The sequence below is a fragment of the Pteropus medius genome, unplaced genomic scaffold, assembly GCF_902729225.1.
Source record: "Pteropus medius unplaced genomic scaffold, Ma_sr-lr_union100, whole genome shotgun sequence".
NCBI classification, from domain to species: Eukaryota; Metazoa; Chordata; class Mammalia; order Chiroptera; family Pteropodidae; genus Pteropus; species Pteropus medius.
In genome coordinates, this window is record NW_024351730.1 from 24,558,801 (window position 1) to 24,580,952 (window position 22,152).

Below are 22,152 nucleotides of genomic sequence, written 5' to 3' on the forward strand. Positions count from 1 at the left end.
CAAAGCCAGAGGTATTACACTCCCTGACTTCAAATTATACTACTAAGGGACAATAATCAAAACATAAAAACAGACACACAGATCAATGGAATCAAATTGAGAGTCCAGAAATAAACCCACAAATATATAGGCTAATAATTTTTGACAAAGGAGCCAAAAACATACAATGGAGAAAAGAAAGACTCTTTGGTAAATGGTCCTGGGAAAACTGGAAAGCCACATGCAAAAGAATTTAATTAGACTGATATTTGTCACCATAAACAAAAATTAACTAAAAATGGATCAAAGACCTAAATATAAGACCTGAAGCAATATTAAAATACATGGAAAAAAAACATAGGTATCAAACTATGGACCTTAGTCTTAGAGAGGAGTTTATGAATTTGACTTCAAAGGCAAGGGAAGTAAAGCAAAAGTAAATGAATGGTACTATATCAAACTAAAAAGTTTCTGCACAGCAAAAGAAAACATCAACTGAATGGGAGAAAATATCTGTAAATAATGTGATAAGAGGCTAATATCCAAAACATACAAAGAACTCATATAACTAAACAACGAATAAACAATCCAATTAAAAAATGGGCAGAGACGAGAACAGACACTCTCTCAAGAAGACATACAAATGGCCAACAGACATATGAGAAGATATTCAACCTCATTAGCTATTAGAGAAATATATGTATCAAAACCACAATGAGATGCCGCCTCATACCTGTAAGAATGGCAATTATCAGCAAGACAAGTAATAAAAAGTGCTGGAGAGGTTGTGGGGAAAAGAAACACTCATACCCTGCTGGTGGTGATGTAAATCGATACAGCCACTATGGAAAACAGTATGGAGGTTCCCCCAAATATTAAAAATCGAGTTACCATATGACCCAGAAATCCCTCTTCTGGGAATCTACCTGAAAAATTTGAAAGCATTAATTCATAAAGATGTATGTACCCCAGTGTTCACTGCAGCATTATTCATAGTAACCAAGACATGGAAACAACTGAAGTGTCCTTTGATAGATGACTGGATAAAGATGTGGTACATATCTACAATGGAATATTACTCAGCCATAAGAAAAGATGAAATACTTCCATTTGTCACAACATGGACGGATCTTGAGAATATCATGCTAAGCAAAATAAGTCAGATAAAAAAAGTCCAGAACCTTAAGATTTCAATCATATGTGATATATAAAACTGAAAGCAACAAATGAACAAATAAGACAAACAAAAGACAATATAATGGTTACCAGACGGAAAATTTGGTTTCCTAAACCAATATAATGGTCACCAGATGGAAAGCGGGGAGGGGAAAGGTAGATAAGGGTAAAGTGAGTCGAACATATGATGACAGAGGGAGACTTGACTTTGGATGTGAACACATAATGCAATATACAGATAATGTATTACAGAATTGTACACCTTAAACTTATATAATTTTATTAAACAATATCACTCAAAAAAATTTAAGAAAAAAAAGATAAAAGCATTCCAGATGTGAAAACACACATAGGGTGGTATACTACTACATGGTTCCTAACTTTTACCAGACTCCACACCAGTGCTAACATACTGCTGAGGAAGATCATCTACAACTATGGAGTGCTCTAGCCTGTAAAGGTATCCATTACTGAGGCTTCAAAGTATGTCTGCAATTTTAAAATATATTCAGAAAATAGACATATGTTTCAGTGGAAAATACACTGTTTTTAAAGAACACGTTTTCGGTACGAAGATTACATTATTTTTGTCATTTTCCAAGCAAGCCAAACACACTTGTACTTTGGGCCTTTGCACTTGCTTGACCCTCTGTATGCAAAACTCTTCCCTCAGGCATCCCCAAGGCAGGCATTTTTGTGTTTTCTTCACTTATTATAAACTTGGCTTCAGGCAAGGTGCTTCGATTTCTTATTACACATGAAAAGGGTAGGTACAGCATGTAAGAACGTTTGTATAGATTTTATAATTGCTACTATCAGATACAGTTGAAAGTACACTTGAATGTATCTAAGTAATCAAATAAAAGTATATCAAACAGAAAAATTTTAGGAAACCAAATTTTATTGAAACTTGTTTACGCTATTATTTATAATGAAAAAAGACCTTACTTTTACATCCAAAGTGTGTTGAAGTTTTAGGCGCACAGATTCTTGTTCCTGATGTTGTATTATATCTTGACATTCTGCAAACTGCAAAGACGCCTACAATCAAGCAACCACATATGGTTTATCTTCCATTTTTAATGCAATTTAATTTCATTAACCTGTAAATGCAGAGTTGCCATCTCTTCAAGGAAGCCTCCCCATTCTTACTTAGCATACTATATTATGTTTATCTATTTATTTGTTTTATCCAGTAAACAGAACAATTGGAGGCCATGTCTTTATCCTCTGTATCTTCAGCATCTACATCACGTTTAGCATGTGGGGGGCACTCAAAAGAATGAATAAACTAAGGATGACATGAACAAACAGCTTTAGCAAATTAAAAAAAAAATACATAAAAATAACCACAACTGAAATTCATTTAGTCGGTATATGTTTTAAGACCAAAGCTGGTATAGGTGAGATCACACATCATTTTAACTAACCATGGAGGCTCTGATATCTTAAGAATCAAGGACTAGTTTGAGTAAAGTTTTAGCCTTCCACATTTTTCAGGTGACAGGAAGAGATATTTATTCCTCCATAATAAATGGCAATGACAAAAAATATAGTGTCATTGACCTTTCTCATGCTTTAAGTTGCATTTTCTTCCTGCATCTTCTGGACCCCACAAAGTGCCATATATTAGCATTATTTTATCATTTTACTGATATTATTAAGACTGTATTCTACCTAGTGTTCAAGCCATTCTTTGGCGGCAAATTATATTAGAGACATTTATATTTATTCAGTCCACTAAGGACACCAGGAGCATCTTATATCTTACTGCTCTTGTGACTGTGTTAGCCTGAAAAAGATAATTTTGTAAGAAGTATGCATTATAGCTATGTTTTTAAAGCTCAGAAGAGCCTTCTCTTGTGTTTTCCTTGTATTAAGTGATTGGAATGTAATACAGATTTGATTCCTATCAATATGGAGCTTTTATTCAGAACAACTCTACTTAGTTAATAGCTATTTAGTTAGATAACTACTTTACATATTTAATTAAAAACTACCTTATCGAGAGCAACTTCCATATTAGCAACCTTTTCTTTCAAACGGCGTTCCTGAGATTTCAGGACTTCTAGTTCTCCAGCCATCTTGTTTTTCTCTGTCACAACAGTACTCAGTTCTTGGCTTAATTTAGTCTTTTCTTCTTTTAGAAAATGTTTTTCCTATAATTATAGAGGAGAAAATATCAGAAATTATATGCTGATATAGATGCTGAGATATGATGAAAATATTCAACTGTTATCTAAAAATCTATCTGAATTACAGTTGAATTCATATGCCATTTAATTGCTTCTGAGTTGGAGTTGGGAGCTCCTAGAATTATGTTACTATGTACTCTTGTTTTTATCACTATTGGTACTATTACTTTTTTCTAAGCTTAATAAATCTTTGATAAAACTTACAAACTATGTAATAACTATATTGTCATAAAAAGAAACAGCGTATAGTAAATTGAGACTAAGTAATCACATACCAAATTTTATTGAAACTTGTTTAAAATGACAGAAAAGATTTAAAGCAGATGAATTTATGTAACTGCACACAAACTTCATTTCTTTAATATATTTTTTTCTCTGATTCAAGCTGGTTTTGCTGGATAATGGCATTGTGACTCACTTGCTACTTTCCACCCTTATCTTCTGTGTGCTGCTTCTTTAATCATTAAACTTTAGGACATAAGATTAACAAGCCTCCGGTCATGAGGACAATGGGTTTTGGTTGAACTCTAGACTAAGGATAACATCCTGGCTTTAGATGTGTTTCAGTCCCAGGGTCATTGAGGCAGAACAACCCCACCGGCCACAGGACCAGAGCGATGGTACCATGGACCGGACACAATGATCAATTATTACCTCAAAGCCCTCCAATCCTCCAATTAGTAGCATCCACAACCCAACTCCCTTAGTTTCCATGACTACTGATTTTTCCCTATATAATCTGCACTCTCAAGACACCTGGAGAGCCAGGCCTTTGAACGATAGCTCGCCTGTGTCTTCAAGACTTGCAGCTCTCTAATAAACTTTACTTTCTTTGCTGCAAAACCTGCACATATTTCTTTTTTGGCTTAGATGCACACAGGCAGACGGACCCCTTTTTTGTCCCAATAACATTTATTTGAAAGTTTTATGGATTTTTATTTTGTTTCATGGTTGAATGTTCATTTCACAGAGGTCTACTGCATTTCCCTTGACATAAAAAGAAATAGGATACTCAGTTCCTGCTCTCAAGTCACTTATAGTCCAGAGATGAGAAGGAATTTACTAATATATTTACAGAGTCTTTGGTATTCAATAAAATTTCATTAAAATTAGTTCATTTCTTTAAAAAACATCATGGAATAGGTAGACAAAAAGAAATGTATAGTAGTCAAGTTAAAATACAGACCTCGACTTACTGAGTTTATATTTCTTTTATATTTTTTTCAAAGAGAAAATGTTTATGGTAACAAGGTAGAAAGTATTGCCATTTTAGTGCACATTTTGAATGCAAATAATTCTTCCTTTTCTGATTAGTTAGCAGAAAAGCCTTCAGAAAGAAAGAGGGATTAATTTTACAAGCTGCTTCCTTTCATTTTAAGGGAATGTCATTGAGCTTTGATGAATACCTTCCTTTAGCAGGGGTAGGCATCTCTGATGCTAGCAGGCACTACCTTTTAATGCCCTTTTTAGTATCCTCAGGGAGGATGAGCAGGAGCACTGCTTTAGGTTCCAAATAGGCAAATAAGGGGTGAAGAAAAGGGAAAGATTTAGGAAAAGAGAAAAGGAGGGGAGAAAAAAATAGGAAAGAAAAAAGAATACATTAAGTCCATATGACAAGGGGCATGTTCAAATGTATGCACATATTTGTTAATATTTAGCCTCATTCTAAAAGAGTATGTCTGAAGCTCATTTTGGGTATGGGGAAAAGCAAGTTCTTTAGTTGCACTTATTATTTTGTACTTATGCTTTTTACTTTCTCACCTTCATTACGGTCAGTTCTAACTCTTCTGTCAAAAATGCAAATTTCTTCCAAAGTGTGATATAGCAGAGAAAATTTGAACGTAATAAAAATTTCACATTTATTTATACAGTTCTATTTATGAGAAATACAAGATCAATGTTGAAAACTGCACCCGCTAAACAGAGTTGCATAGAAATACACAAAAAGCATACATCCACTCGTCAAACGACTGTCAGCTACCACGGCTGACTTTGTATTATGAGCCACATCCAAGCACATCTGGTGTTTCAGAAAAACCCGCCTTCTACCCCTTCATAATAACTCACAAGCTGCAACCTTCCAATGCACACTTCCACAAGCAAACTTTAGGTCTTTTTTAAGATAAAGGGCCAGAGTTATTGTAGTATTGTTAACCATAGAACATGTGTAAAACTGTGCTACCATTTTCATTAGGTTCCTATTTTTTTGTCATGAAATTTGTTAGTGTGGTGCTCCTGACCCATTGTTCCATAGGCTGTCAGTTTTTACTGCACAATTTTGCAGAGCACAGTGAATTTAGGAACGCATGTATTGTAATATAGTGAAACTGTGCTTTGTTTACAATCACTCCCTGTCTCTATCAGGAATTTCCTTTTCTCCCATTTCCTGCATTTAACTATTTCAAGATTCTGCTCAAACATTTTTTCAGGAACCTTTTCCTCATTTTCTCAATCAGAAATCACCTCTTCTCATTTTTCCACTATACTTTTTAAAAAAATCTCTGCTATGTCTCATTCTGTTTTGTGGTGTATTAACGAGTGGACATATTGGCTTCCTTCACCCTGAGGACAAGGACTCACCTTATTTGCATTTGTCATTGCCTCTTCCAAAAATTGTATCTTGCTCTGAAGGGCGTCTATCTGACCTCTTTTAGCTGTGATTTGCTTTTGCATCCCCATTGCCACTTTCATAGCTGGAAAAAAAAATAAAAGGAAGTAAACTGCGCCTTCGTTTTTAGAGTTAATAAAATTTGAGACGTTACTATAATTTGATGGTTAAAAATTATGAGGTGACAAGTAAAATTCTCCAAGGCACATGAACAATTTCAAAGTAATGATCACAGAAAAAGGTCTTCATATTTCACAACATCTGGATTTTAAATTTTTCACGAAATTTCAGCAATTACTCAAGAGATTTTGAGCTGAGAAACGTGTGTATGTGTGTGTGCGTGTGTGTATTTGTGATATTGTGGTTTCCTTGCTACTAGAATTAATTTCATTGACCACTGCAATCTATCATATCTCTGATATGGCATGGTTAATAATACTGACCAAATTCATACTCATACATATAGGAAATATATACATAAAAATAGTCATAATAATGAATAATGCATATATTTTACTAAAATAATTTTTCTAGAAACTCATATTTAAAATAGCACACAAAGCACCTACTATTAGTGATCTTTTGAAAGATTCCAGTGATATCATAAACCATTCCATTTTTATTCATTCTCACGGTTATTGTCATGTGCTGGGAATCTACTACTATTTCAATAGTTAAATCGGCAGCATAAGCATATACGTGATTATTTTAGTAAAACTGGTGACAGGATGAGAATGTTCTGGACAGGTAGTAGGCACTGAATACTTAAGACATGGCAGGCTATTGAAAAAGTATATGAAGCTCATCCTTGCTTGGAAATTCAAAGTCGGAGACCGTATGTTGTTTCTTACAGTCAGCTGAGGAAAGAGATTTGAAAATGCCACTGCTTTGAGTCAGGTCTAGTTACAGCTTAGAGGTTAAAAATGAAAAAGAAAATGTACCGTTCTTTAAAAACAAACTATCAGAGAGAAGGAAAGGTCTGATTTTTTGTTAACGAAATATAGTTCCTACAGCTAAACTGTCAAAAACAGGGTTAATACAGGCACAGTATATTGATATATTAATAGATCAAAATTCTGATATCATTTGCTGACCACTCTGAAGAATTCTGGTCTGATTAAGAGAATCATGGTTGTCCTGCAAAGGTGATTTTATTAAATAAATCTTTTTTTATTTTAAGATGATTTAAGTCGATAAAAATAAGCATTTGAATGCAGATACAGGATTATTTAGTTAATTTAATAACTGTAATATGATTGGGGCGGTTGTGGAGATGCGTGGCGGACACCAAGGAAGGGAATCTGTCTAGTGGAGGGGGAAGGAGGAGACAAATCTTAAACGGGTCTCCTGAGTGACCTCGCCAAACCCCACTATTTTCTTGGTGTTAACCAGCAAAGGAAGAGCTAAACCTCAGAGAATTGCACAAAATATGGACTGCTTCAAAAATCTGCATGCCATCTTTGTGTGGGGCCATAATAATCTTCTCTGTGTTGTTCCAGTTTGGGTATATGTGCTGTTGAAGCGAGCACAAAAATAAATCTTTTGAAATTAAAATATATTGAGAAATATAAAAATGTTGACTTAATATTTATTTTTAAAGTCAGCTAATACAGCCAAACAATGATATGAATAATATGAAACGGCGAAAAACCTTCTCTCTCTGAATTAATATGGGCAGCGAGGTAAAAAGGATCTAAGTAGTGAAAGGGATCCCCTATCCTGGCAGTTCAATTCCCAGGGCTCCTTTCCATTTTTGTCACAGAGAAGTGATCACGAACTGACAATTAGTCACAGATGTACAGTTGACCCTTGAAAAAACATGGGTTTGAACTGAGTGGGTCCACTTGTACATGAATTTTTTTCAATAAATACTATAAATGTATTTTCTCTTCCTTAAAATTTTCTTACTAAAATTTCCTTTATTCTAGCTTACTTTATTATTAGGATACAGTGTATAACACACATAACATACAAAATAAGTGTTAATTGACTTGATGTTATCGGTAACATTCCGGTCAACAGTAGGCTGTTAGTAGTTAGGTTTTGAGAGAGTCAAAAGTTACATGTGGATATTCGACTTCTCAGGGCTGGTTGCCCCCAACCCGCATGTTGTACAAGTTTATGTACAAGTTTATGTACAACATGTTATGTAGATAATGAACATGAAAAATAAGGGGTTGAATGAAAATTATTGGTAATTTGTATTTATAACACTTTCTTAAAAATAACTAATTGGCATTTACAGACATTGAAACCTGTTAGAACTTATTGAAATGCCTATAGAAAAAAGAAAGATTCAAATACTGAGGGATTAAATTAAGCAAATGGCAACTTTCCTAAAACAAACTGAATAGGACTACTGCTATACAAAACTCATCACTGATATTTATTACTATATATCTTCCATATCAGGTGACACTGTAAAGGCGTTACAGGCAATGTATCTAGGTTTATGCTATAATAAATCTAGACCAACAGAATTAAAAACAGAAGAAAAAAATCTAATAAAGCATACCATGACCATCAGATCCTTCCATTGACTTTAACGTATTTCTTGTTTGTTCTAGCTCAGACTGTGCAGATTTTAATTGCATTTTCAGCTTATTTGTAGTAGTTTCCATTTCTTCACTTTTGTTTCGAAAATTCCTCTTTAAGACCTCATAGTCTTCTGTACAATGTGATAATCAATAATAAATGGTTACTTTTTCTATCCCATTGTTATAAAGTATATTTTGTTTGTAATTAACATGACAGAATTTTAGAGTTGGAAGGAACTTCATATAGTTACATTATCATTTGTTACAGAAATTAGATGTATGTACATACTTCTGTTGATTCAATCTCCAAAACATATTCTTAATTCTTCCTTTTCCTTTCATTCTCACTGCCACTGCCCTAGGTCAAGTTTTTATGATATTTCCCTATGTCCCTGCAAAATTCTCTTTAACTGGCTGGCCTCTATCTCTTTAGTCTTGCCTTTCTCTATTTATCTGCTGAAACTATCCTTCTAAAATGTAAATTTGATGTCGACAATCTCTTATTTAGTCTCTTTTGCTGGTTCCACATTGCCTGGCTCTGCCTATCTATTCTGCTTCATTTCTTAGTCCTCATTCCTTTGCACTTTTACTCCAACTAATACTTCTGAAGTCGCATTACGTTATTTCATTCTTTATGGTTTTGCCCGTAATGTTCTCTCAGCCTGGATTGCTCTTCCACCTCTTTTCCCTGTCCTCCTTCAAGCCTAGTACAGATGTCACCTCCTGTAAGAGGCTGATTCTCTTCCCTCACCTACATCTGCACCGAGTACATGTCCACTGTGCTGCATCCCTTTCTGTATAGTCTGGTTCCCAACTAGCTGGGAGTCTCACTGTGGTGTTTCTAGGGCCTATCACCGTATGTGGTAGTAAATGCTCAGGAACCACTGACTGTGTGTGTGTGATGTGTTTGTGTGGTGTGTGTGAAGCAAATGATACCTGTGCCATACTAATGATGAACAAGAAGCGTTTCATAATTAAATTTAAGGACTTGGATTTTCCCTTTCAAGAAATTTGCATAAGTCTGTTTACACATGCTGCTTCATCATTAAACCTCTAACCAAGGTATTTGACTCAAAGGACTCAAGATTTCCACTTCCCTCACCCTTCTCTTAGAAACTCAGTAAATAATCTCATGGACTCTGAGGGCTGACTAAAACTAACAGTTAATAAGTGCAAGACATGTACGCTCTTCAGGTAGAAGTATCAGGATTTCAGGGGATAAAATATCTCCATTGGGGCAGCATAATTAATTTCTATTTGTAATGCGGGACGAGGAACCATTGCAATAATCCTTTTGCAATAATCCTAGTACTCCACACTGAACCAGCATAATTAATTTCTATTTGTAATGTGGGACAAGGAACCATTGCAATAATCCTTTTGCAATAATCCTAGTATTCCACACTGAACCTCACTGATATGACTATTTTTTTTTTTAGTAGAATTTGAACTGAAGTAGCATACCTGTAAGACTGTTTAACTCATTCCTACCAGTTTTCACCTCATTTAACAATTGATCTCTCTCCTGTTTGATGTCCTTCACTGCACGGAGCCGCTCAGAGCCTGCATTCACCAGCTTCACCTTTTCCAGCTCCAGGTCACTCACTCTGGCCTCAAGCTCTCGTATCTTTGCATCTTTTTTATCTTTTAAAATCTAAATATAAGGATAAGTACAAAAGATAGAATAAGAAATAAAAAATATGTACATGTATAGTTATAACTGATGTTGTCTTAATATCCTATCTCTATCTATATATCTGAATCTATATCTACATAAATGTCTTTTCACTATTTCCCAGGATATTAAATTTGTATTTTATTATAAAGCATCTATAGAGTAAATGGGAAAACAAAAGGAATATCCTACCTATCTTTTAACCTTAGATGTCAATTTAGCATGTAGTCATGCCACTATCCACATGTGACTACTGAGTTCTTGAAATGTGGCTAGTCTTAAGTGCGGATATGCCATAAGCGTAAAATATACCAGATTTCAAAGACTTAATATTTTTCAAAATGTAAAATATCTCAATTTCTTATACTGATCGCAATATTAAAATGTCACTATATTTTGGATATACTGAGTTAAATAAAAATATGTCATTAATTTTATGTTTCTTTTTATGTGTCTACCAGGAAATTTAAAATTATAAATGTGGTTGACATATTTCTAGTGGAACCAGCTTAGATCGTTCTAAGCAAATGCATTTGAAAACAAACTATTTTGGTTATCAGACTGCCCCCTCAAATTAAGGCCCGTTTGCCTTAAATATAATACAGGCATACCTCATTTTATTGCACTTCACTTTATTGCGCTTCACAGAAGTTGCGTTTTTTAAAAACTGAAGGCAAGACCCTCCACCAGCGTAAAGATCACGACTCTTGCTTTATTGCGTACTTCACTTTACTGCAGTGGTCTGGAACTGAATCCGCAATATTTCTGTGGTATGCCTGTCCTAGCAGTTTGACTGTATAAGTTTAAATGTATAGACCAATGTGATATTTGAAATGTAAACAGGTGACAAATTTTTAACTGTTTCAAAAAGAATCAGTGGAGAGTTGTAGGCTTGTCTCGATGCCCATCTGTGATGGCTTGGACAGTAAAGGCCCTCAACAAGGTTATGTGACCCTGCTTGCCTAGCCACACTCCTGGTGGTTGTCACACTATAGCTGGCCTCATAGGGTCAGGGAGTGGGAGGGCTTCCCCTGGGAGAGCCTGAGTAATCACAGCATGTACTGGGTATGTGCTACTCCTGTCCCACCTCCTGGGAACAGCTGATGTATACTCAGTCCTTTCTTAGTCTTGTAAGGAAGAATTCGGCTTTGAGGACCTGCATTATTGAAAGAAAGTTCACCCTGCTTCTCTGCTGTCGATGTGTGCAGGAACCGGCCTAAGCAGGTCAGAGAAACCATATCGTCTAGGGCTAGGACTCCCTTCCTTTCTTCCTCACTGCATTGTGGAGGGAAGTGAATGTGGCATTGAAGTTCAAGTTCTTAATTTTTATTCTTTGCATCTGTGTGAAGCTCTTTTCAGCCAGGAAACATTTCCCTGAAGTTCTGCTCCTCCAGTTCCATATTTTGGAACTGAAAATTAGTTTCTACCCTCTCCGATACAACTTTGCATTCTTTACCAAGCTCCACTAGATTAGTCTACTCCCAACATTGCCTTTTTCATGTCACCTCCTTCTTTTATACCAAAACCTTTAAGGGGTCCCACACTATCTCTGGGATAAAGTATAGACTGAGCTTTTTTCCCATGCTAGGAACGCCACTTTTTTCTTCCTCTTTGCCTAGTTTTTACCCATTTTGATTTCCCGTGTCTCTGTGAAGCCTTCATGGGCCACTCTAGTCACAGTACTCCTAACTGCTCTGAGGTACTCTACCACTAGAACCTGACGTGCTCTCTAGACCAGCATTATGTGGAAATTTCTTTAGAAACAGTGTCAGGCCCCATCCCAGACCTACTGAGTCAGAAACTCTGGGGGTGGGGTCCAGCAGTCTGTTTTTTAACAAGCCCTCCAGTTGATTCTGGTTCTCAGTACTGGTGATGAAGAACTTCTGGTTCTCAGGTGATTGAGGACCACTGCACTGTACAGGCATAGCTCACTTTAATGCACTCCGCTTAACTGCACTTCACAGATGTTGCGGTTTTTTTACAAATGGAAGGCAAGACTCTCCACCAGCCAAAAGGTTACAACTTGCTTCACAGCGATACTCGCTTTTTTGTGGTGGTCTGGAACCAAGCCCGCAATATCTCTAAGGTATGGCTGTAACATTTACTCACACTGCTTAGGATCAAATCCCAATGTAGTGCTGCTCACAGGCAAGTTATTTAATGTCTCCGTGTCTCCGTTTCCTCATTTGTGAAACGGGATAATAATGTACCTACCTCGTGAGGTTTTTTTGAAGATAAAATTGATGTAAATTTTAGAGTGTAAGACTCAAAAGGATTCTTTCATTTGTTTATACTCTTAATGATATTTAAAAAATCCATCTCTTCTTTAACAAGAAGGTGGAACAATCATCTTTTTTCCTGTAATACGTTCTGCAAACCTAAAGTTTCATTGCAAGGGTTGGCCATTGGGAAGCCTTTACAAGTCTCTTTCATAGTGAGTTTGGCCATTAAAAAGAATATTCTTATGATAGAATCAAGTAAAAACTTAAGCACTAGAAAATTGTAGTTCTTTATGCAATAAACTTGTTTATCTCCATAATATAGGTAATAATCTATCGTTGGCCCTATTTTTAGAATGAGGAAACTCAGGCCATCTAACATTTTTTGACATTTGTGGTTACCAGAGGCAGGGGATGTAGGTAGGGGAGAATTTGGGTGAAAGTGGTCAAAAGGTACAAACTTCCAGTTATAAATAAGTACTGGGGATGTAATGTACAATATGACTACCTATAATTAACAGTGCCAAATGGCGTATTTGAAAGCTACTAAGAGAATACATCCTAAAAGTTCTCATCACAACAACAAATTGTTTTTTTTTAGCTGTATAAGAAGATGGATGTTAACTAAACTCATTGTGGTAATCATTGCACAATATATGTAAGTCAAGTCATAATGATGTACACTTTAAAACTTATACAGTGTTATATGTCAATTGTATCTCAATAACTCTAAAAGAAATAAACTAAATTGCATGTGATTTGTCTCCTATTAGTCACCAATGCAGAGATACAGGTGTCATAACGAGAATTAAATTTTTAAAAATTCACTCAATAGTTTTAAATTATGATAAATATTTACTGAGCATCTGCTGGGTGAAAGGCGCAGCAGAGGTACAAAAATGAATAAGATGTGTACTCTGCTTGAAGAAGACTATAGTCTCATGAGGAAGAGGAGACACTGCTATTTAAACACACACACAGTGCGATACACAATGTGATCCAGGTTGTAACAGGTGCAAATAGTGAGATAAGGTTTAGATATAGAAGGGAATGGGCATATTAGACAGAGAGCTAATATTTTCTAAACATCTTCTACAGTTAAGTTCTTAATATTTAATTTCTCATTTAAGCCTCGAGTAACTCAGTAAGGTTGTCGGGGTTTGTTTTATTTTGTTTTGTTTTCTGGTTTTGTGTGTGGGTTTCCTTTCCCCTCGTCCCCGCCCCTCACCCCCCAGATAAAGAAGCCAAGACTCAGCTGATAGTCCAGTGTTTTTCAGTTACTAAATGGTGGAGATCAAGTTCAAATTTAGGTCTGTCTGAAGAGGGAGAAAATACCTCAAATTATGGGATCAGGAAAGACTTCATGAAGAAGCTGCATATTTTCTGATTTTTTCTCTTTTGTATTGGTAGTCCTTTTGGAATCTAATAAAGTATGGATTCTTTCTTACAAAACCATACATATGCACATAGACACACATACTTTCAAACAATTTCAGAGTGTCTACAGATCCTCTTTATAGCACCCTTTTTTCAATAAATTAGGTCATATTTATTGGGAAAAGATATTTCAGAAGCTAAACCAACAAAAAACTCTACAGACCTTAAATTCCTGTAGCTCCAGTCTCCTATCATTAATCTCTTTCTCAAGTTGGGCTTTTTCTACTTGCATAGCACCAGCAGTTCGTCCGTGCTGGCCCACCAACTGCGTCATGTTTTCAATCTGTTGTCGCAAGATCTCGATCACCTTGTCCTTTTCGGCCATCTGTAGCTTGAGGGCCTCACATTCTGTCTGCACGTTTCTGAGGTGATCCCCTTCATTTTTCAAGTGCTGCAGCTCCTGCAATTTCAAGTCTACCCGGGAGCGGAGCTTTGTAATCTCTGCATTGGTGGCCTCGATGGCTCTCTCTTTTTCCTGAAGGGAAGCTGTCAGGTCTGATACAGTCCTCTCTGAGCTCTCCAGGGTCATTTTCTTGGCTGTCAACTCTTCCACTACTTTGCGGAGCATCTCTTTGGTGGACTCAAGCTGAGCAGTCAAGGAGGACACTTTTTCCAGGCTTTCATTCTTTCCCTGAATTGCAGCCATCTGATTGTTACAGGAAAAAGAATTTCATGGATTTGGGAAGATATGTAAGGCAACCTCCAGAGATAGAACAAGTTAGTTCAAAAACACGAAATCATTCATCGGACAATATCTATTTAGACTAACTCAAATCGTTTTACTGTCGGCACTCCATACAGACCATAGACTGATATGCGTTAATTAGACCAAGGTGGAGAGGCCTTAATTAAATAATAATGCTTCTCCAATATGTTGTTCTAGTATGGGGACCTTAGGAAGATTCCTCTGAGGATGTTTTCTGTACCAATTTAAATGAGGTTGACACTGGCAATAGGGGGACATGTGGTAGGATTAAAGGTAATTGCCTTTTCTATTTCCCTCCAATCTGCTTCTTAATTCTACCTCTGAGGGAAAAGTGAATAATGGCTTTTATCCAACATGTATTCACATTCTCTGGTCCTTGTCAGCAAAAGAGTAAGACTGTAACTTGCAATTGCTCCTTTCATCTTTCTTCCTTTCCAGGTCAAGCCAGAGAATAGAAAAATGGCTTTGCCTGGGTCTAAGCCAAGACTGGTTCCCTTGGTTTGCTTTCACATTTGGGAGGCTGACTCTTTTGCAGGATGCTTTTTATGTCTCTGTGGCAATAAGTGGCAATGGAACCATGTCCTTCCAGTGCTGAAGGCACACTGCTACTAATAGAACACTCCACATTTCACCAATGGTGCACTGCAGTGGAATGCAGCCATCCTGTGTATAGATCAGTCTCAATCCTTTTTTGGGAAAAACAAAACCAAAACCAAAGAAACATGTTTTGGAAACCTTCAACCCTGCTGTTCCTCAGATCTCCTTATGGTTTGATGCTTTTCTAAAATAAGCAATTGTTAGGTTAACAATTTCTAGGTGAAAACGAAAAGGCACTTAGATGGGAATTTCATTACTCAATCATGTACAAAAATGAGATAAAGCTTAGCATTTTTAATTTAATAAGTGGTCAAAAATATAGAAATAAATGACAGGTTTTTATAATTTTCTCAGAGAATCCACAGCTCTACTTAAATGCTATTTTAGACCTATACATGTTTTTTAAAAAACATTCTACCAATAAGACGTAAAACACATCGCCCCCTTCAAGAAGCCGTCCCGTGTCCTGCCTGACCTGCCGCTCCATCTGGCCCTGGCACTCGCTCTTCATGGCCTTGAGGAGGGCTTCCAGGCGCTGCACCTCCATGTTCCTGTCGTCGAGCTCCCGCCGCAGGTGGTCAATGGTGATGCTGTTGCCAGTGTCCCGGTCCCACAGACGCTTATTCTGCTCCTTCTCCAGATTCAGCTCCTTCTCTCTTTTATGTAGATCAGCCTACAAGAAGTGAGTTATGTTTTCCTCCCTAGTACTAAATAATTAAATCAAAACTTTATTTTCCTTATATCATCTTTAAAGTTTTTATGTGATTTGAGGCTTTGATATTGGAATTTGATTCTTTTTTAATGGCTTGATTAAAAACAATTATTTCCTAGAATAATAAGTTAACATTTGCTTACCTGTAATTTCTAGCATTACAAGTAAATCTCAATGGACTAGATCTGAAATAATATGTAATGAAAAGGAAATACAGTAGATTTTAAAAGTCATCTTGTTTTAAATTTTGAATTTTCTAACAAAGATGTAATGTTTCACATCAAGTGTATCCTTGTAATAAAGAAATGCTCAAAAGGCTGAAGGAACATTAATTCTGAGAAGTTTTTCACCAAAAAATTTAGATTACTGCTTCAGAAATGCAGAATAGTAGCCAGTACTGGGACTGGAGTAGCAGCTGGGCTGTGATGAGATTTACCTCCCTTTTCAGTCATTAAACAAAATACATACTGTATTTATTGTCAGCAAAAACTTGACCGAGAAACAGATAGGTCCTCAAAGGACTTATCACCCAAAGCGAGGACAAGACACAGACACAAATAATTGAAAGTGATTTTTCACTAAACAGACAGAGCTAAAGAATAGCAGAGAGAAATCATTAAGGAGACCAAAGTGCTTCAAGAGGACATTTGTGTTGGACCCTGAGAATAGCTCGGAGATGCAGAGATTAGGAAGAAGGCACTGGAAAGGGGCACATGTGCTTTGCTTGGAGCACTGGGTATATGTAGAGAAAGGACTGGAAAGATAAGCTGGGGTCGAATCATGAACAGTCTTGAAAGTTAGGGAGTTCTGACTTTATGGGGAAAGTCATTTTTGAGTCAAAGAGTGATGCAATCACAGCTATATTTTAGAAAGATGAACATGGCCACACTTATGGGATGGAATGAAGAGGGGCAGTACGTATGGCCTACGGTGTGAAACCCTAGTGAGGCGACGTTGTCATGCTCCATGTGTAATGAGAGGCTTGGACAAAAGGGTAGTGGTGGTAAGAATCCATTAGGAAACATGCAATAGGAGGGAATGAAGTGAAGGATTATCCCCAGGTTTGGAGCTTTCACACAATTGCCAGCTCTACCTGTAATGCATGCACCTCAAGACCCTTGTCAGCCTAAGGATGGCGCTACCAGTAGAGGGCACTATGCCCTAGAATGGGGTTTGGTAGTGAGAGAAATTTATTCTACCACAGCAGTAATGTCACACAAAGAGGCACTGAACATTTCATTTTCCTAAAGTTCTCAGCCTGTAGTACCTCTAACAGAGGGCAGAGTTCATGATGATAAGAATTCTGTTCCCTTTCTCTATTCAAAAAAATTTTACCTAAACTTCCATTCGGATTTTCTACATACTTAATTTCTATGTATTTCCAATGTTATTTTGCTTTGGAATGAACACTCAGCACTACTTCAATTTAGTGGAATACAGTATCTAATTGAAAGACTATGGCTCTGAAGATCAGCTTCGCCTAACTTTTAAGCCATAACAGTTCTGCTTAAGAAAATAAAAAGTAAAGTATAGAATGTAGAATGTCTAGGATATTCTACTGTGTACGTATGCACAAATATTTTGTAAAACTTATAATTTTATAAACAAAACTATTTTTGTGAAATATTTTGGTGAAAAACTTCTCAGAATTAATGTCATTCAAATTTTAGAACATAGTCTTACCAACAGCTTTTGAAGTTGATCATCCAAATTTCCAGATTCCTGACTGAACTGATCACGTTCTGTCCGTGCTTCAGTTAGCTCCGAGTTGGCAAGGACTAACTGCTTCTCCAGCTCTTCTATCTAAAAGGAGAGCACAAATCAAACTGTCTGACTATGTCAATGGGTCCTATAAAGTAAATATAGCCTTTGGAAAACAATATTATTTCCAGGGCAAAAATAAAACTTTATTGTGATGTGTTTTGCAGTTTTCTAAACTTATGAGGTATACAGAACTTAGCCAAATTAAATATTTGGTACTGTTAAATTTGGGCATTGTCTGTAATACATCTCTCTCATTTTTACACTATTCAAGATTTATCTTCTCTGAACATGTATTCTATAATTTGGTATTTAAGGAGGCTTGATGTGCCATATATACATTCCTTAGAGCCTATACAAATTAACTGTTTTATACTTAGATGAATTATTTTTTTTCAGAATATCAGTTTCAATAATATAACCCTTTAATATAAAAGAATGGTAATAAGTTTATAGTTATTGTCATTATTATAAGTCAATATTTTAAAAAGATGACTTTATGTGTATTAAATATATTAATATATTTATACACATATTATATATTCTAATCCTAATTTTCTTTAACTATTCTTCTCTCACAAATAGCACAGCTGTTTGATCTGTATGACTGCATTTCTATGACATGTGCCAAAAGGCCCATCTCTGTTAACAGCATTCCTACAGTTCTTAACTTGTAGGTGCAGTGTAGTCTGAGGTTAAGATCTCAGACAATGAAGACTCTGGGTTTAGATTTTAGCTGAACTACACAAATTCATAATTTAGATACTGAGATATTAAACTAATGAGAACATGTTGATACTTAGTGTTATGTAGTGATATCTGGTATCCACTTTCCAGTAATAAGAAATCTTTCACATCTGCTCTAATGCTACATATTCCTTCTTCTAAGGCATCTATCTATTCAACAGGCTTCCAAAATTTCTATGAATAAAACTTATTCTTTAGTTTGGATGATAAACTATGATTAAACCTTCTTAGAGAGCATATGAGCAAGATGTTCTCTTGATTATTTTTACTTGGACTAGGTTCATTTAAGATCTTCATTTATTAATCCTATACATACTTATTAATCATATTCTTTACAAAAACATGCAATTATCTCTGATAAATAAGTATGAATACATAGAAGTTACATACCTCTTTATCTACATATACATATATGACTTAAAAAAGTACTAATATAGGACTGTCAGTTTCACATTTACCTACAGAGCAGTATCACAGCCTACAGGGATTGAAATATAAACTTTAATATTCACACTGGTTATATTTTTAAACTGACTTTGTTTTCACTTTGTATGTTATCCATAGAAAAAGTATTTCACAGTAATTAGATATACATAAATCATTGGATTACCGATAAAAATGTATTCATAGATTCTAATAATCCTATAAAGAAGAACTTTCACTGTTGTGCTCCTTAGGGGGCATATATAGGAAAAAAAAAAAAAAAAAACAACACAACCTCTGTAGCACAAGTAGCTTCCTAAGGAAAATGAATGAATAATATCAATTGCTATAATCTCTTCAGCTCTATTTTTGGGAAAGACTAAGTCAGCATATAGTAAAGACATTAGTAATACTTAGGGAAAAACCCATAAACTTGTACTTTGGGTAGACAGATGTGATCAAAGAGGCTAAGAGTCAAACAGCTTAGGTTCTAATCCAGGTTCTGTCATATACCTCAGTCTCAGTTTTTTTCCTCTATAATTTGACGAGTATTCTCAATGATCTTTCAAATTCCTTTCAATTCTGCTTCTAATACTTTTTCACAGAAGAACAAAATTAACAAAGCTGAAAGTCTATATTTTCTACCTGTCTTTGGAAACAAAATATGATCAAAGAAACCATATTTTGAGCTCTAAATTTAACAAGAACACTTTCAATTAGAAAAGTTACTCGTATGACTAAAACATTTTCTACTCCCAGACTGGAATAAAACCATTTCCATCATTAAGAAAAGCATTTGTATATGTGCTTTAAAAGCTTAAATTAAGACTTGCTATTTTATGTCTATTTTCATGTTTAAAAAATTCTGGATGATCATTTGATAATATGAATCTCAATGGTAAAATCTATGTGACCAAAATTAAAGAGAAAAAAAGAAGAAAGATAAAGGAAAAAAGAAAAGAAAAAGAAAAGAGCCAAGTCTTGTCTTTCCGTCTAAGTATCAGAAGTTCCTCCAGTCCCCTGCAGGAACATTTGTTTTGTAGTTGTCAGTACTGACTCAACTGCTATAGCTCTGCTTTTACCTTTCACTTTTTACAGTAAAAATATTTACATTAATCAATCAATCAAAAAGATAAATGGAGAGTGAAAGGGAAAACCATTGAAGTAGCAGCTGAGCTAATACAAACAGCTGTAAAAAACACTATAAAGAAAAGCCTTTTAAAATGTCCAGAATAAAATACTGACATCTGAGATATAGTAAAGGTTTTTTCTTTTTCTTTTCTTTTTAAATAGCAGCACTGGTTTTCCCTTTCACCATTTACATATCTACTTTGTTTTGGATCACTGGACAAATATGTATTGGGATCTCATTCTGATCTGACAGTAATTTTAGAGATATTACCAATCATAACAAATTGTATCTTTTATTTTCTGTGCTCAAAAAGACACAGATATGGGACAATACGGGATGCTGCAGGTCAGTATAAAGTGCATTGGCAGAACTATGCAAAGAGGTTTGCACAGAATCTTCCTGCACAGTATATAGCTCCCGCCAGTGCTACTAAATCCTCATTTTTTGAGTACGAAACTCAGCTCCAAATGTTTTCAAAGTAGGAAAAAATCAACTTATAATCGAGATCATGAGATTTTTGTTGTCAAAAAGCGAAAGTTAAGAGTAAAGCCAAATCTACAGAGCCAATAGTGACAGCTTCTACTGGTCCAAATTCGTAAAGGGGAATTCTGGAGGTTCTCCTAAAATGGAAAGAGAAGAATAGAAAAAAAGCATTACAGTAAAACACTTTTTAAAAGCTACAAAAGCTATGACTAAAATTTTTTTGAAACATAATCTGTTTTCATCAATATGAAAATACTTTTGATAATCTGAAGAGAAATACTGCCCTCCTAAGCTAGTTTTCTCTTAATTTATGCATCTTAGTTGGAACAGTTTTATTCAGATCCGTCATGTCATCAATTTTTTAAAATAATAAATATTTTATTCCAAAGGAATCTGACCTCAGGAGAAATTAACATTGCCTCTCATAAAATGTTGATGTGTAATAACACATCCTTATAAATTTCTTTCTCCACAAATCTCACTTTTAATCACAGCTTTTATATATTATTTTCTCTGATGCTTTTTTCCTTATTGTTATTTGGACAATATACACTAAAATGTGCAGTGAAGCAGTGGAAAATAAAATAGATTTTAAAGTTTTAATAGACTAGTAATGTAAAGTCAAGGTACATGAAAATGAAAGCAATAGAAAAATCTGCCATTTTTAGATTCTATATTCAATTCCTACAACAAGAACATTTCATAACAACAGAATTTTTCATTATCTGAAAATGTAATCCTATTGATAACTTGGTTGATCTTCCTTGCTCAGTTTTACCATATATTAACGCCTTTCAGACCAGAATACATTCAAATCTATACTAACATGGCAGGATAATGTCTCAGTGTTCCCTGACTAAAGGGAGTTACTACTAAGAGAGCATAGTTAACCATCAACTAGGTGCAAACTCAATTAGGTTCAATATGCTGTATAATAAATCTCAGAGACCTAGATTAATTAATCAGATATGCCCTCTTCTATTAAATGATGACTGTTTAAGACTGTCGAAATTCTCAGTGATCTACTGTTTACACTAGAGCAAAATAAGACAATGATTATAAAATTATGTTTGTATTTGTATGACCTCAAAACATTCATACAAAAAGTTTACAGTCATTCATCTCATGCTAATGCTTCTACAATGCCAAAGAAACAAATGTTTATAAAAACTCAAAAACTATTTTTGTATTGTTTACATAGATACTTTAGTATTTGTTAAAATTCCCCACCATGCCCAAATTTACAGTTGATCAACATGATGCTATATATCAGCCCATATGCAAATTAGCAAACAGTGAATGACAGCTTATGAAGGGATGATTTTTCCCAAGCAATATTACAACAGAAAGCAATAAAAATTTCAAATTATGTAAGACAAACAGGTGAACTGAGTATTATTTAGTACTTCATGGCTTTTCAAAAGGTTGAATTTGTCAATAAACAATGACTAATCTTTTCAAAATGATTTGAGTAATGATGAAAATCAGTTATTGTATTGGACTATAATACAATAGCTCTCTTATTTCTTCTCTTGCTGTCAGATTGTCAGTGGTCAGTTCTGCAAATGTGCCTACCTCCACTAGACCTGAGTAATAGAGCATCCTTCCGCTCCATGCCGCAATGAAACTACGACCTTCCTGCAGAGTGAGATCAAGACTTTTTGTATAAGCTTGGTCTGCCCAGAGTGGGGTGGCCTTTCCTGCTATCAGTCTTCAGGAGAAAACTCATCCTGAGAAAAGACACCAGAACACAAAAAGCAGGCCT

The 22,152-nt window shown here is 35.4% G+C and overlaps 1 protein-coding gene and 1 non-coding gene across 10 annotated transcripts in view; both read right to left on the reverse strand.

The window, feature by feature from the left end:
* Positions 1 to 22,152, reverse strand: part of CCDC158 (coiled-coil domain containing 158) — a 73,695-nt gene that overhangs the window by 27,627 nt on the left and 23,916 nt on the right. For 7 of the 9 annotated variants that reach the window (XR_005649172.1, XM_039845504.1, XM_039845503.1 and 4 more), the window contains 8 exons: positions 17,525 to 17,644; positions 15,605 to 15,802; positions 13,990 to 14,472; positions 9,960 to 10,149; positions 8,474 to 8,626; positions 5,931 to 6,043; positions 3,156 to 3,314; positions 2,104 to 2,196 (listed from right to left, as the gene is read on the reverse strand). Coding sequence is in view for 8 of the 9 variants with exons in the window: in XM_039845504.1 (XP_039701438.1) it covers positions 2,104 to 2,196; positions 3,156 to 3,314; positions 5,931 to 6,043; positions 8,474 to 8,626; positions 9,960 to 10,149; positions 13,990 to 14,472; positions 15,605 to 15,802; positions 17,525 to 17,644 (1,509 nt within the window). In the remaining variant the exon portion in view is untranslated. The remainder of the gene's footprint in view (positions 1 to 2,103; positions 2,197 to 3,155; positions 3,315 to 5,930; positions 6,044 to 8,473; positions 8,627 to 9,959; positions 10,150 to 13,989; positions 14,473 to 15,604; positions 15,803 to 17,524; positions 17,645 to 22,152) is intronic. The other 2 variants (XM_039845498.1, XM_039845500.1) reach the window with 1 other exon arrangement.
* On the reverse strand, positions 7,382 to 7,487 carry LOC120588691 (U6 spliceosomal RNA). Its single transcript, XR_005649278.1, has one exon. It is a non-coding gene; the product is annotated as a U6 spliceosomal RNA (small nuclear RNA).